At 40.2% G+C, this 16,075-nt stretch overlaps 1 protein-coding gene across 1 annotated transcript in view; it reads left to right on the top strand.

Annotated features, from left to right (window-relative positions):
• Positions 1 to 14,230, top strand: part of ZNF831 (zinc finger protein 831) — a 68,543-nt gene extending 54,313 nt beyond the window's left edge. The window contains exons 4-5 of the mRNA XM_011934516.1: positions 8,081 to 8,241; positions 9,014 to 14,230. Coding sequence (XP_011789906.1) covers positions 8,081 to 8,241; positions 9,014 to 9,859 — 1,007 coding nt within the window. The 3' untranslated portion in view covers positions 9,860 to 14,230. The remainder of the gene's footprint in view (positions 1 to 8,080; positions 8,242 to 9,013) is intronic.
• The last annotated feature ends 1,845 nt before the right edge of the window (positions 14,231 to 16,075 follow it).

Below are 16,075 nucleotides of genomic sequence, written 5' to 3'. Positions count from 1 at the left end.
CACGTTCTTGCCTAATTTCCCAAAGAACGATTGCTGGATCAATGGTTTTAAACTTATTTATTTCACCTTATAAGATACCACCAAATTACTTTTCAAAAACAGGTTTACCTCCCATCAATATTTTTAACCGTATTTTTAAAAAGCAACTTTGCTTCAGCAAGAGAGCACACAAAGCCAGGGTGAAGCTTTGCTCTCAGAGTGGGCGGCGCATGTGAGTTTCTTAAATAACAAGAGGTCACCACCAATCGGCCTCTCATTAGCAAATTCAGGCCACAGATGTGTTGGGTAGTACAGTGCTACTGTTGTTTTGAAAACTAATTAGTTATGAATGTTTGAAAGCATGTGAAATACAGATTTCGACTTTTCTCCTGAAAAACAAACAGATCTGGTGAGCTGGACCCTCCAACCTTCATTGTCTCAGTTGGCTGGAGCTGGGGGTCAGCTACCCCTGGGGCCTGGGCTTGCTGTTTGGCCATTCCCAGGCAGGTGCCCGAATTAGTGATTTGTCTGGCTCCTGTAGCATTTGAGTTTGTGATCTTTGGTTTAAACTAGGGTTTCTCAACCTGGGCACTGCTGACATTTGGCGACACACCATTCTTTGTTGCAATGTGGGATGTGTAGCAGGGTCACTAGTCTCCACCCACAACATGCCAGGAGCATCCCCTCCACTCCAAGTCAGGACCACCCAAAATATCTCTAGACATCACCATTGCTTTGGAACCACTGGTTTTTAACAAACCCACAAAACGCATTTTCCTCAGTCAATTTTGAGATAAACTTTTCAAAGACTGTTCCTGGGCAGTTTTCACTATTTCACTTGATGAAGGAACAGTGTTGAATTCTGTACACGACCAAGCTTTAAAGTCACCGAAATGTTTCAAACCAGCCCCATTTACTGAGTTTGGAGAAAGTGTTTGAGAGGAAAAAGTGATCAAAACACGTTCCTTGCATCTCAGCAACAGAAATGCAGAGACGGCGGCGATTACAGGTGGTTTCTGAAGTAAAAGCTTTACCTAATTACACACACATAAAAGATATAATTTCTAAATACTGTATGAAGAGGGTTGAATACATCTCTGGCACAAAGGTAGACATTGGCTTTGTACACTTTGGTTTTCTTCAGTGGTTTCTTTTGTTCGTTCATCACAGGCCTGGGCAAGCTCACCTCTCCCTCCGCAGTCTCTCTCCTTGGGCTCACATAATCCTCCTCTGAAGGGATTTCTGAGGTATTTGGAGCCAGCAGGAGGCCGGGGATGGGTCAGGGGGGGTCTCTCCAGAGCCTTCTTCTCTCTCTGTGCCTTCACTCTCCTTCTCTGACAGGACTTCCGACATCTTTTCTCATTAGAGTTAATGAAGAAGTATTAATTCTTTCCCCAAAGCTATTAAGTCATAGTGCTCTGAAATTGCTGAAACAGAATAATTTCTCCTTCATTCTAGGATGTAAATCTTGAGGAAAGATGAGAAGCTGTTTCAGGTATATCGATTATGTCCCAGGGAAGAGACCTGCATAGACAATTTTCATTTAGCAACAAGAAACTTAAAAGAATGATACACAAAGTAGATCAGCCAGTTTCTGTTTTAGTGTTCAATCTTGCAAATGGCATTTGCTTTTTTATCATCTTTTTTCCTTCCCCAATTTCATAATCCTATTTTCACTCTGTATTTTAAGGGCACACTCTTGATGTCTGGACATGACAGAATTTTTAACTTAAAGCAAAATTTTAAACACCTCTTTGCACTGAATTCAGGATTTCTGCGAGGGGAGGGTGGTGGTTATCTTGATTGCCTTTCATCAAAGAAATAGAAAAGAGATGAGAATTACTAAGAAAAATGGTTGCTGAAATAAAATATTTGTTTATGATTACTTAGAGGCAAACTTTCAAAAGATTGTATTAGGATAGTGCAGAAATACCCGAGGCTGTACTTGATAAATCCATCTTTCTGGTCCTCTCCCACAACCCTTCCTGCCTGTGCAGCTGAAGTCGGGGCTGCTTTTCACTGCTTACCGCCCACTAACTTCTGATTATTTTTTGATTGGCATTGACATCCGACGTCTCCCATTCTCTCTGCCTGAGAGGAATAAAACCTCTTTCTTCCATCATTTTTAGCCATTTTTTTCCCCCTAAAGAGGCTTCATAAACAAAAAATGTAATAGGATTGCAGAAACAAATGAATTTACTGTTAAACTTCAGCATAACGTCAGGTATGCAACAGAGACTTAAAGAAAATTGGTTGAATAATTACATGAATAGATGATTCAGACTTAGAAAGCCGTCCAGGACAGGGGCGATGTCAGATGATTGACTGTGCACATGGTTTTACTCTTTTCCATAGACAGATGTTGGGTTGGGGTCGTATATCATGGCCACCTAGTACCTTCATGCTTTTTCTTTCGTGCTGTTTACCACATTTGCTTGGTGAATTTTTTATGTAATTATTTGCTTACTGAATTTCTCCCCCATTGAACTAGAATTATCATGTGGGTGTGTCTGCCTCATTTTCCAGGGAACAAATGCCCTGTGTTTAGCATAGTCCTTGGCACGGTTGTTGGCTGTGCTCGGTGCCCAGTAAATATTTAGGCTCAATAATGTAGGCTCGAAAACAGGCTTAAAAATATTTGAATAATTAACTATCCACAAAGTGATTACTTTTAGAGATCTGCCCAGCTTTCTTTAAGTAATTGCTAGCACGTTGTGGATCTTTTAATTCCAGGGATGCTTCTAAACAATTTAATCACAGATCAATTAATAGTCTAGGAAATTACTCCTATGTTCTTGTTTATATTTGCAGTTTGCTTAGAAGGTTGATTTTATAGACTCATTTTTAGCCCTTTTTAAAAATAATTCAGTCTTTGGGGTCCAAATTCATGGAGTTTTGGTGTATTGGGACAAACCAAAAGAAATATATCAAATTACTTACATTTTTAGTTAATGATATTTGAGCAGTGTATTTATAGCATTTTAGTATGGCTTAGACATTAGGCAGCTGGAAGAAGTTTTGGCATTAAAGATGTCTACAGTCATGTTGTAAGTTTCATCATGTTGTTTATTTATTTCATTTTCTTTCTAAGTATTTTACAGTTTCCTATAGCCTTTTCAAGATGGCCACATTTAAAATTGCTATAACACTTTAAGCGGCCTCTTCCTCTAAATGCAGTCTGGCAATTATTTCTGAGGGAAATTATTAAAAACGCAGCCTTTAATCAGGGAAAGAACAGCACGGCACAGAGAGCTCTGATGAGAGATGGGTCTCTCTAATAAAAGTCACATAATTGTGTAAGAGCAGTTGAATTTCCGAAGATTGCATTAAGACAGTGGAGTTTGTAATTTCTGAAGGTGTAGGAAGTGATTCATATAGTGTGATGCTGAAGCCTAAACGGAATCACATTCTGTGATTTAAAATTTGGCCAGGGAACTACTTTTTGAAAAGGGCCATTCATTTAAAAGCAAGTTAGTGTCCTTCCTCAATAATCCAAATCAGTTTAACACACGTCAGTGACATTATTTGGGCATTTTTCACAATTATTAAAGATAACTCACTTTTCTCTGTAGACTGTAGGGTCAAAAACAAATCATATCAGTGGATTTTCTTCCTTTGCTTTCATAGATGAGTCAGAAGTTATTGGTCAAATGTGCACATGACCTTTCTGCTTAAGCTTAAAAACCAAAACAACCTGTTGGGAAGACATTTGGCCAATCTGATTATTTTCTCTACACTGATTGGTTTTACTTCTTCATTGAATTGAATGAATTGCCTGGTTGTTTTGTCACTGTGGGGACAGAGCTTAATTCACTTAGAGTGAGCACTTGTGCTTGGTGAACGATGAGGCTAAGGAAATGCATATCATCACCATTAATTTTTGGTAATTTTTCATGGGTGAGAATGAAAATGTACCTTGAATCCACCTCTTTTTTCCCTTTCTACTTCTGGTGCTCTAGTCAAGCCATCTCATCTGGCCCCTAGATTATCCTAGTAAGCTTGTACCTGTTTTTCCCACCTCTATTCACCTCTCTCCCAAGTTTGGCTTCAAAATTTAAACTTCTTACCACAGTCACTTGTACTCTGCAAGATCTGAGTCCCTGTTGACTTCCCCCACATCATCTTGCCCCTGCCTCTTCATTCATGACTCTCCTTCCACATTGGCCCTCCATGAGTCCCTTGCTCCCCCAAGCTGCTTTCCCCTTTAAGGTCTCTGTATTGTTCCTTCTTTTGTTTAGAACATCTTTTGTGGACTTGTTCTTTCTCACTCTGAAAGTCTCATTTCTGATGTCGCCTTTCTGAGAAGTCTTCCTTGACTATATAAAAGTCATCCTCAGTTACTCTTTGGAATAAGCCCCCTCATTACTCTCTTTACTACCCCCTGCTTATGGTGACTCTGTAGTATGCTCCCCTCCATTTCTCATTAGTCTCTGGAATAGCCTCCTGTTAATCGTTACTGCCTGTAATACTCTCATTTTCACTCTCGGTAATATTCCCGTCCTTGATTTGTTTCCTTTGTGACCCCATCACAATATGTGTCTGCTTCCTTGTCTTTGCTTCTCTTTCCCCATTACAGTAGAAGCTCTTGAGGGCCAGCGCCATCTTTGTTTTGTTCTTCTCAGACTCTTCAAGTTGGAGCATGGTGCCTGGGTCATTGAAGGGGCCCAGGATGTGGTTGTTGAACAGGTGAATGGAATAACAAAAGCCTCGTTGTGTGCCATTAGACTACCAGAGTACATGGGAGGGTCAAGAAAGATTGTGTGGAAGAAAAAAGCATTGCTTTCTTTCCCAAACTGTGCACTTCTCTACGGATTTTCAAAGTTGATTTGCTCAGGGTTAGCACACTTGGTAATCTAGTAACTTACCCCTTTAGATATAAGAAGTGGAACTGTTCTTTTGGTTTAAGACGGAGGATGGAACACATTTATTTACCTCTACTTTTCTCTAACAACTCACAAGAGGTTAGTAATTAAAGGTGTTTGTAATGTACAAGCTCACAAGGAGAAACGACTTGGAGAAGAAATGATGCCACCAGTTTGAAAGCTGAAGTGCAGAGTCTGAATGGGAACTGATGTAGCTGACCCCAAGGAATGGAATCCTGATTTAACAGTGGGAAGACTCCCCACAACTCAGACATTCATGGTACCAGGTGGGGCTGAAAACAAGATTGATTGAAAGACTAAGAAGCAATCAGACTTCAAATCCCACCCCGTTTCTAGCTTGGTAACTTCCTTCACCCTTGCAGAAGTCTAGGGGCTTAGTCTCTGGACAGCATACAAAATGCTGGGGGACACTTGGCGTAATTAGTTCAGCAGGGGAGTGAGGGGACTAGATTGAAAATGGGATTTCAAATGGGATTTCAGCAAATGTGAATACTGCATATGAGCCCCCAGAATCTCTTCTCTAATTTTGACTCCAGAATGCCAGCAGCCTGGCTTCTATTTTCCAGTCAGGAGACCCAAGGACTCTTCCTGTAGAAGCTGACCAGTACACATGGAGACCTGCAGATAACTACTTCAGGGTTCCCACTGAAACAGAGCAACTACACAACCTAACAGTAGGGCCCATGGTTGACCAATTGCACTTGTAAAGAACACCAAGTCAGCCTTTTTGTGCCCATTTCCTAAACATAAGCAGCTAAGATTGCTGTATTTCTCAGGAAAGCCTCTAACCTAGAGAGGAATAAAAACAAACTAATGGAAACAAAGGAATTTGGAAGACGGACTATGTAGGGGGAGGCAAACTTCAACAACAACAATAACAACAACAAACCATTATTAACATTGCTGGGGGTAAAAGAGAGGATGTTAGAGCCATGAAATAAGAACAGATGCTATAAAAAAAGAACATGGGAAAGAACTCTTAGAAATTAAAAGCATATAGCAGAAATAGAAACTCATTGGAATATAAAGTTGAGGAAATTCCCCTGAAAGGGAAACAAAAAGACCAAGAAATAGAACATCAGAGAGAAAAGATAAGAAAAATAGAAGATTATACTAGGAGATCCAATAACCCAATAAGAGCAGTTCTAGAAAGAGAGAAAAGACAAAACAGAAGGGAAAAAAATCAGAAATAACAGGTACATTTAAGAGTTATATTGTACAACGTGGTAACTATAGTTAATAACAATGTTTTGTGTTCTTAAAAGTTGCTAAGAGTATATTTTAAGTGTTCTTGCCAGAAAAAGAGATAAGCATATGGGCTAATACGTATGTTATTAATAATAAGCTAATTTAGTCAAGCTACAATGTGTATATATTTCAAAACAATGCATTGTACATGAGAAAGAAAAAGGAAATAAAGAAAAACAGAACCACATTTTTCTAAAACATGAGGACATGATTCAGGTTGAAAGAAATGATTGAGTGCCCAGATAATGAATGAAGATAGACCCAGACTATGGTAACACCAGAAATAAAGAAGAGCCTCGGGGATTCCAGAGAGCGACAAACAAAAAGATTTCATCCAAAGGATCATGAATCATAAATCATATTGTCTCCAGACTTCTCAACAACTAGAACACAGTAGAACCATGTCACAACCCCAAAGGGAAATGATTTCTGATTCAAAATGTCATACCCAGCCAAGCTGCCAATTGCATCTAAAGAGTAAAGGTATACGTCATGTACCCTTTCTCATGAAACTACTAGAAGTTTTGTGTTAGGAAAGCAGGAGAGTAAACCAAGAAAAAAGAAGTTGTAGAGGTTCAGGAACTAGGAAAGAGGCGAAGAGAATCAGCACAGCGGAGGTGAAAGGAGACCCTGAGGGCACAGCCATGCTGTAGAGAAACACAGTCCACTTGGAGCAAATCAGAAAGTTTCAGGGAAACATTTCTCAGGGAATGAAATGAAACCCCAGACAATTGGAGAGGCAGTTGGAAAATGATTTTAGAAATAAGTCCATAGAAAACTCAGCGAAATTTTTAAAAAGTAAAATAATTAATTCCAGGGAAAGCAATTTTGGCAAGAAAGGCAACATCATCATAGTATACTACATGATTCAGTGCTGACAGGTAATATATAATAATAGATTATACACACACACACACACATAATAAACACGGAATATTCGCCTAAATGAAAGCAGGCCATCAGTGTTAGAGAACTGATGAGAAGATAGGTGGAATCTGTGCTTGTGTGTGGGGTCATGAAGGTTGAAGAGGGGGGAAGCTGGAAGAAGAAGGAAACCCTCGTCGTCACAGCTACTACTTCCACGAGATATAGTTCTAGAACAATGTTATTAGACATGAAGGAGATAAAAGTCAAAAGACTCCCAAATGGGAAAAGATGGATGGGTTGGCAGGGGTTGCTGTTTTTCTTAATACATAGTTAGGCTTGACTTTTCAGACTGCACGTGTGTACCTTTCATCAAAATAAAAGCAAATTTAAAAGTGGGTCTAGTGCTTCCTCTCTAGTGACACAGTCGTTTTAAGATATTTCCCTGATCTCATATCATGATGGAACCTGTCCTCTCTGAAATTTTGTGATCCTTTTGACTGGTCTGCCAGGTCATTAGTGCGGGTGAAGGATGAGGGAAAGACAGGTATGAGAAATGCTGTTTTGCAGATATTGTCAGGGCCCTTCTTTCTTTCCACAATCACAACAATAACCACCACAACAAAACAACAGCATCACAAAAGCCAGCCTCATCCCTTGCTGCCCAGCACTCTAGTGGGAATTAAGACATGGTTTATTTCTAGGTTCCCACTATACATCGATTGAAACGTCTCTTCTGACTACTTTGTAATATGGCCAGAGAATTCAAGCTGATCTAAAATTTACCCAAACAGACATGACCAGGAATACAACTCTGATGAGAAAAAGCAACATGAAATATAGATATATTTTATGATATGTATCATTCAGGGATTTTTCTCCTTTGAGAACTGGTTTGGCCATTTCCTTTTTTTTCATAGAGTGGATACATTTTGTTTGACCAAGCGTGAATTGGTTGGAGATAAATTGAGTTCTTGCACACACCCTGTGAGATGAGGGTTAATGAGCTCAGAGGCGATCATGAAGTCATGGACCACCTCCCAGGAAATTACTCTTTGCTAATTTTATAATTCCAGATGTACGTAAATGTGCCTCTCCCCTTTCAGGTCTGAATCTGCAAGAGGAGCCATCTCATGCCACCACAGAATCACCTCCTTGTTGTGGGAAGGAAGAGAAGAAGGAAGGTGACTGCAGACAAACCTCAGGAACCCTCTCTCTTGGTACAAGTTCAAGGACTGTCAGGGAAGTGGAGAAACGAACTGTGAAGGTGGGCATGATGATTTTGAACTGCCCCTACCTATTGCTGGTCTAGATTTATAGTTCTGCTTGTTCTTGTTGCTCTTGTTCAGTGTAGCAGAACTTGCTCGGATCACCTTATGAAGATTCGCCTCACAGAAAGCCCATTAAGACAGACAAACAAGTCAAAACATTCTGTATCAAATGACTGAGCAGCTTTGGTAGTGCAAACATCGGGATGATTTCTGATGGTTTCTTTAAAAAAACCCAAGTATGCTATTACTGCACACCTGAATAGAGAGATGGCTGACAGGTGCCACTGCAACATGAAGCCCCCCAGACAGATTGTGGGGCTGCGTGTTGAAAACCACTAAAATACGTATCCAGACCACACTTGGAAAAACACTCATCTGGAAAAAAACAAAAAGAAACAAACAAACAAGCAAAAACCTTCAATACATAGTCCTATAAAATAGTACATCTGCTTCATGAGCAGTAGTGACTTAAAAAAGGAAGCTGAGAACTGGTTAGATAATTGAGCAGTTCTGTTTTTCACAAAGCCAGATAAAAGCACAGGATCTCAGCAACCTATTTTATATCAATTGGGAGCTTTATTCGAGTTAATGCACCAATTAGTTATTAATGGAAACTTATTGAGGGCATCATATTGAAGTTCACGCTTGGTAAAGAATCATTAAGACCTCAAGACCTGTTTTCATTGAGGACCACGTTTCTGACCACATTTTTCTTTGTACCAATTAACCTTTTTTCCCCCCATTTTTTCCCTTTGCACTTTGTTGCAGGATATTTCTCCATCTGCCGGTGAGCACAGTGACTGTACTGCTCACAGCACTGCTGCCACATCAGGATTATCTCTGCAATCTGACACCTACCTGGCAGTGTTTAATGACGCGCCTCTACCCCCTGGCAAAGGTCTTGACCTTGGGTTGCTGGAGACACAGCTGCTGGCCTCCCAGGATCCAGTCTCAACAGATCCCAAACCATGCATTTTCTCAGATGCTCAAGGGCCTTCTTTCTTTGGGTCCAAAGGAACTTTTCCCCGCCACGACATTGCTACCTCTGTGGCTGCCATTTGTATATCTCTGCCAGCGAGAACAGATCACATAGCCCAGGAAATTCACAGTGCTGAACCACAGGACCACAGCCAGACTGCAGGGAGGACTCTGACACCAAGCTCCCCGGACAGCAAAGCCACAGGAGAGGGCAGAGCACAGACCCTCTTGCCAGGGAGACCTTCATCTGGACAAAGAATTTCAGATTCAGTTCCATTGGGGTCAACTGAAAAAACTCATCTTGAAATACCAGCTTCAAGACCAAGTTCAGCTAGTTCACACCAAAAGGAAGGGAGATACAAAACGTTTTTTCCTTCCAGAGGCCAGTATGGGTGTGGGGAAATGACCGTCCCCTGCCCCTCTTTAGAAAGTGACGGTAGGAAACGTCAGGTACCTGAATTAAGCACTCGGAAGGATTCTGTGGTTCCTTCTAAGCCAGAGCCACTCATAGAAATTCCTGAAGCCCCTTCTAAATCCCTCAAGAAGAGGAGTCTGGAAGGAATGAGAAAGCAAACTCGAGTGGAGTTCAGTGATACCAGCAGTGATGATGAAGACCGATTGGTTATAGAAATATGAAGCTTCCAGAGAAAGATGGTATCTTTGGTCAAAGACTGTCGATGCTTCACAAGTAAATGTTGTCAGGCTGGCGGAAGAACTAAATTCTATCTGTGAAACACCTACACATTAGGAAAGCCATTTTGAGTTATTTACAAGCCAACTCCAACCAACTCCTGACCCCCAACTCAGCCGCAATGTTCCCCAGCTCCCCTTGGGAGTGTTCTGCTTATGTTCACATGGTGCCAGGCAGGGCAGACATGGCAAGGAAGCAAACTCCGGAAATGGTCAACGTGCACAGTGACTGGGCCTTGACTCCCAGCCTCCTCTTCTGCACCTGTCCCCCACTGCCTCTCTGCAATCAAATGGCACTAACCAAGAAAGCCACAATCAACATGTTTCTTCACAAGTGGATCCCACACAGTCGAGGCAACTGGCTTTCTCCGTTAGTAAACTGAGGGTTTGCTTCCAAGGTAGAGAGCATACTTGGGATAATTGGAGTAGCTTGACAAAGAGACAGGGGTGTGAACTGGGCACAAAGATACTTCTGTTCATTTTGGAGACAAAATTCGGATACATTAAAAAACCGAAGCTTGTTCAGAGTATTCACGTCCTTAGTGGAGTTGTAAATATACTTCAAAATGCCTATGATCCGGTGAAATGCTGATTACTTTTAAATGTTGCACAAATGGTCAATGCTTATTTATGGTCAGATGACGCAAGTACATGCTCTTGTGCCTGGTGCCTTTGCTGTGGAGATCTCTGAGACCGTTGGTTTTTCTAGTTCTTACAAAGGAACATTGTGTTAAAAGTTGATAGAACTGTCTCTCTGTAATGAGTCATTTTTTAAGAGGGAAAAATTCACTTATTTTCCTCTGATTCTTTTTGTCATATTGTGCTCTGAGAAATTTCAATTAGAGGGTTACATTTTAGTAATCTGTACAGCTTAAACTGATGCCTGCTCATCGTGACGGGAGCCTTTTAGATTTCCTTCAGAAGCTTCAAGGATACAAAACTAATTGGAGTTTTGACGCTGTTTTACATCTCAGTAATTTTATTTTCGGGGCTTAGTGTTACTTTGCTGTCAAATTAAATCAGCCTCTGTATTGTGCACGTCAGAACTGCACAGATAAAATTCCCCAGTATTCCAAGCCAGTGCACCCCTGTGCAGAAGGAAACAGCAGATCTACATCAAACAGCCCAGTGAGCAAAGCCTCAGACCCACTGCCTTCCTCTCCCCATCCTTCCATGGGAGAGGAGAAACTTAAAGAGGTTTACATTGCTGTATTTCAATAAAATTTTATACTTGCTTTTGGTATGATTTTGTACAATTTGAAATTTATAGCTGAGCTCTTTTGGTTTAACTTTGATGTAATGATGTTCATATGACATCTTGTACTTCAAAGACACGGCAATGCAGAGCATCTCACACATACGAATACACTTTAGTCAGTCTGTGCCTGTGACTAACTATGGTCAGATTTCAAGTATCTTCATGTGAGTTTTCCAATTCTGGTGTTATTCATAGAAAACTTCAATGCCAGACCAGCTTCCCTGGTTACTTAGTATATATTTGTGACCATTTCATATACACTCATAAATATCCAAGGATTTCAGGCCCAGCCAAGAAAAACATAAGAAGGGAGGTAAAAAGGATGTTGGACATTCACTTAGTGTACTTTTTAACCCCAACAAAAGCGATGTGGTGATTATCTCCCTTTTTGAATGATTCATGCCACTATAATGAGAGAGGCAGTGTAGGCAAAAGGTCTGAGTCTTGGATGGAGATTGAAGTCCTGACTTTAGCTGGGAAATCTTGGTTAAGAGTCTCTCTGTACCTCAGTTTCCCTAAGTGAGAATAAGAGAGTTGGACAAGATGAATATATCTCCAGGTTCCAATTTTTCTGAGAATGGTTGGTAGAGAAGCTGCTCTGTCCTTAAAATGCGTGGACTCAATGGCTTGAAGATATTCCCCATGGGGAACCGTTGCCACGGGGGCCTTGCATGCAAGAAGTTTGGGTGGAGACAGTGAGGAACTGGAATGCAGACACCTTCCACCAATTATTGCTGTGAAGAACCTGAGCCTGAAGAAGCTCCGTCTAATTTTTTCCCCAGAGTTCCAGATTTTAGGGTGCAATCATCCGGCCTATACATGTGACTCATAGTTCAAAAAATTAAAAGCAAAACCAGAACTCTCCAGTAGGAATGGAGAAAGCCTATCTTTGGGCTGAACTGGCTCCTTTGTCTTAGGAGGTACTGGTCAGGGGAAAAAATCTGTCTTCGAGGCCCCTCCTTTCTGGGTGGCTACTGTGGCATGAATGGGATCACTGGCTGTAAATCAGTAAGTCATAGCTCCAAATAGCACCAACTTCAGGATAATGGGGGAAGCTGTGTCCTTCCAGGAGTCACCATTGCTGGCTGTCACATCCCAACCTGGGTCAAATATGGCAGAATATTGATTTCATCTCAAACTCCCTGTATCTCTTACAAAGGGAGAACAGCTAGCCAAACCACCTTGCTTCGCTGGTCTTTGGCTAGTGGCTGGCAGTGTTTTCAAGTGTACCTTACTTTATATCAACATGAATTTGTGAAAAAGCTGTATTTCCATGGATTTTTTAAAATTAAAAATGTATTTTGAATGACCCTAAGGGAGCTGGCTCTTGAAAAGCATCCGACGGTAAAGATTTTTTTTTTTTTTTTAATGAAGACTCTTTTTATAAAGCAATGAACAGTCTCTGATTTTATAAATCTTAATTTTCCTATGGGTTTCTTAAAGCGAAATACAATTATAAGAATACATTTTAAGGGTAACATCAGCAACCTAGAACCCAGTTTGGTTACTGAAAATAAAATGTCAGTATTATCCATTGATAACTACTGCAGTTGTACACTCTGCAAGTGTGTACTGCATGATGGTTAAGGAAAAACAAATTTATTTTAGAACAAAGCAACCAGAGTTTAAAGATCAGGGATTTCCTTCTTTCCCCAGTGCTAATTTTCCAGTGTTAATTTTATTGTATCTTTAGGTAAGGGTCTTAACCAACTGATGCCTCAGTTTCTTCCACAGAGAGTAGTTACAGCGACGCTGTCATGAACTAAGGAAAGGGCACTGAATTTTTTTTGCCAATCTCAAAAGTGACATTTCCCCATGATGTTCAAGACTCACCAAGTTTCTCTCTCCACCTGTACCTACACCCAGCTAAATCTTGCTGTTAAAGATGTATGGAGGGAAGAGGTTTCAATCCTCCCCTCCTTGGCAACCTACATTGTTAAGTGACTCAAAGTTATGTGATTTTTAGTGGACAACTGGAATCCTTCTTCTTGTAAAACACATTGAAAAACAGCTCATCTCTCCTGTTAGGCTTAACCCTTGAGATGTGAGACAAAGCTAATAACCCCTTTGGTTCACATCTCACAGTAACCAGGAGAACCTATGGTTCATTTGCCAAGTGATTAAAAAAACAGATGGAGGACAGTGTCTCTGAATTTTAATGAAAATACTGCCAATAGCATGGTGGTAACCTAGGGTAAGTCAGACTTTTTCTTCCTGAAATCACTCTTCTGAAGCTGAGACCAGAAGAGGAACCTTGTAGAAGCACACTGTGACCACAGTTCTTGGCATGAAAGATAAACAATTTGCAGTCTCATGTCAAAAAGTATTTCCTTGCATTTACATTCATTACTTAGAATGATCACATTATTCATTTTTTTTCCCAGGCACAGAAATTTGCATTTTGCACAAAATTTGCCTGGTGCAGCAGATTTTTATAGTTATGGAAACTGTCATCATTATCGGAATGTGCTGCTGCTCAACTCCCCAGACATAATTTAATATGGTGAGGAGAAAATGGCCTGCCTGGCTCTATGGGTGATTATATTTCTACTACTGCAGCAAACTGGACTTGTGTATTTTTCCTCACTTCAGTTGTTATCCCCATAGTTCACGTAGGGAGGCACTTTGGCTTTTGAAACACGACATTTCTCAATACTTAAGCACAATTTCTTGTCCTTATTTTTCAGAACCCATTAAATATAAGGGTCAGGACCTAGAAAATCTTATGTGCTAGATTTCTACCCTGTATGATTCTTTTCATCCATGCTTTGCACTTACGTGGGAATATACATAATTTGGTCTGAAGAAGTATAGGAACAATCGAGCACATTACTTCACCATTGGAAGAACAGTAACCAGGGAAGAACATCAGCCTCTGCCACTTGGAGCACTAGAGGATGACGGAATGTCTTGTATATGCGGTCGACTGTTCAGGATTTACTACTCAATTGCTTGTTCACAATCAGGGAATTGATTGGCTTCTGGGTTGGTTGTTGAAATTTCTTTCTTTACATGATTAAATTATTTTGTTTTGATAAAAATAAAACTTAAAATGCAAATGTCTCATGTGATTTGTTAACATTTTAACTAAAACCATTGCAAACCATATTCTCTATGAATGGGACATCTGATTATTCCTAATCATTGACCCAATGCCTCGTCGGCCATATTGGTATCCCATTCCATTCAACAAAGGGATTAGGTCGTGTCCAATGATCTCATTTTGTTGTGGTGCTTCCTTTTCACACATTGTCTGCCGTATTTTATAGTCCGTAATTGAGGAATCTGATTTTAAATCCTTAAATGTAACGAAACTTTGAAGCCACAGGAGGGCACGATCCCACAGTGCAATAATCCAGAAACTTTCTCCCTTGGCATTGATGTTTTCTGGACATTTAGCATTGCTCATTAACAGAGAAAACATCCTTAAATCAAAATCATAGCTTGTTATGAGGGTGATTTATGTACTCCTTGCAAGAATAAGTAGACTTACTTTTACAGCCCAACACAATATTATTAGTCTATTTACATATTTCTTGAAGACACTTGAAGTCAATGGGGCGCAATTCATTGGAGGGAAAAGTGGGATTGAGAATATGGAAGGAACAGATGTACTAACTGATGGCTGTTAATAGCTTTTTTCCGAACTCATCAAACTGTAATCGCCGTTATTATAATTAATCTATTTGTTCCAAACTTCAGGCATTTGAGAACCATCTTAACGCTTTTTGTTATATATAGCAAGATGCCACATATGGGTATGTTATTTACTTAATACTTTTATTTAAATTATCTCTGTGTTAAAGAAGCAATTATTGCCCTAAGCAATGATGTCTATGAAAACTCGTTGAATTTTCTAGTTAAGTATATTTTTGAATATGCATGAAAATGTAGTAAAACTATTAAAAATTGTTCATGTGCCAGTTAAATATCATCTTCATGTTACCCAGTGCACTTGGGGAAACATCGAGCCAACCTAAACGGTATATTTGCAGTTAGGTTCTCTAGTTGTTCTAGCTCCTTTTTAAGCAGAGCTCTGTCTCCATTTTTTCTCCAAGACGATAGAACTGATGACCACAAGTAGAATTGTGGGTTTCTTGGATAAGTTTCTTTGGTCAAACTGTACAGTTAAATAATTGACATTTCAGATCAAAGGATTTTGGTCTCAAATGAATAATCACATAATGTTTTGGTCAGGCTGGTCTCAAACTCCTGACCTGAAGTGATCCATCTGCCTTGGCCTCCCAAGGTGCTGGGATTACAGGTGTGAGCCACCGCACCTGGCCCCAACCCCTTTCCTTATAAAGATCCATCTCATTATCAGAGATGAACAATGGCATTATTCATCCACTTCAGAATTTAGTAACTGTTTCCCATTACTTACTCCATCTTGTTAGTTCAGCCAATATTTGTTGGGTGCTTAAGTCTGTAGCAGGCACATGAGGATATAGGAGTGAAAAAGACACAGAATCCATGGAGCTTTTATTTGGGGGCGGGAGAGGAAGTATCATTTCAGGAGTCAGGCAGACACATATGTAAACTACATAATATCAGATGGTGCTAAGGGTGAAGAATGTGAAGAGAATGTTAGAAAGTGTATCTTTACCCTAATTCAAAACACTTAATGCAAACAAAATGTTTAAAAATTGTCCTCAGTAGAGAAGAAGAAATCATCCTATGCATTAAGATGCATCTCCTCCTCTGTTTCATGCCAGCAGCCTCATTTCTCCTTACGTGGAGCACAGAAGCTTGAAAGATGCTTCCCACTAGTCTTGTGCTTATAGTTTTTATTATCCTCCTGGTAGCTTCAATCCATGTCAGTGTCTTCTCCACCTGAACATGGTCACTTGGGACTACTTTTGCTAAAAGGTAATTTCCAGGCACCTCAGCATAAAGGAAATGAA

Source organism: Colobus angolensis, unplaced genomic scaffold (assembly GCF_000951035.1).
Source record: "Colobus angolensis palliatus isolate OR3802 unplaced genomic scaffold, Cang.pa_1.0 Scaffold136, whole genome shotgun sequence".
In the NCBI taxonomy this organism is placed as follows: Eukaryota; Metazoa; Chordata; class Mammalia; order Primates; family Cercopithecidae; genus Colobus; species Colobus angolensis.
Note: the sequence above shows the minus strand (reverse complement) of the source record. Positions and strands in the feature narration are given on the sequence as shown.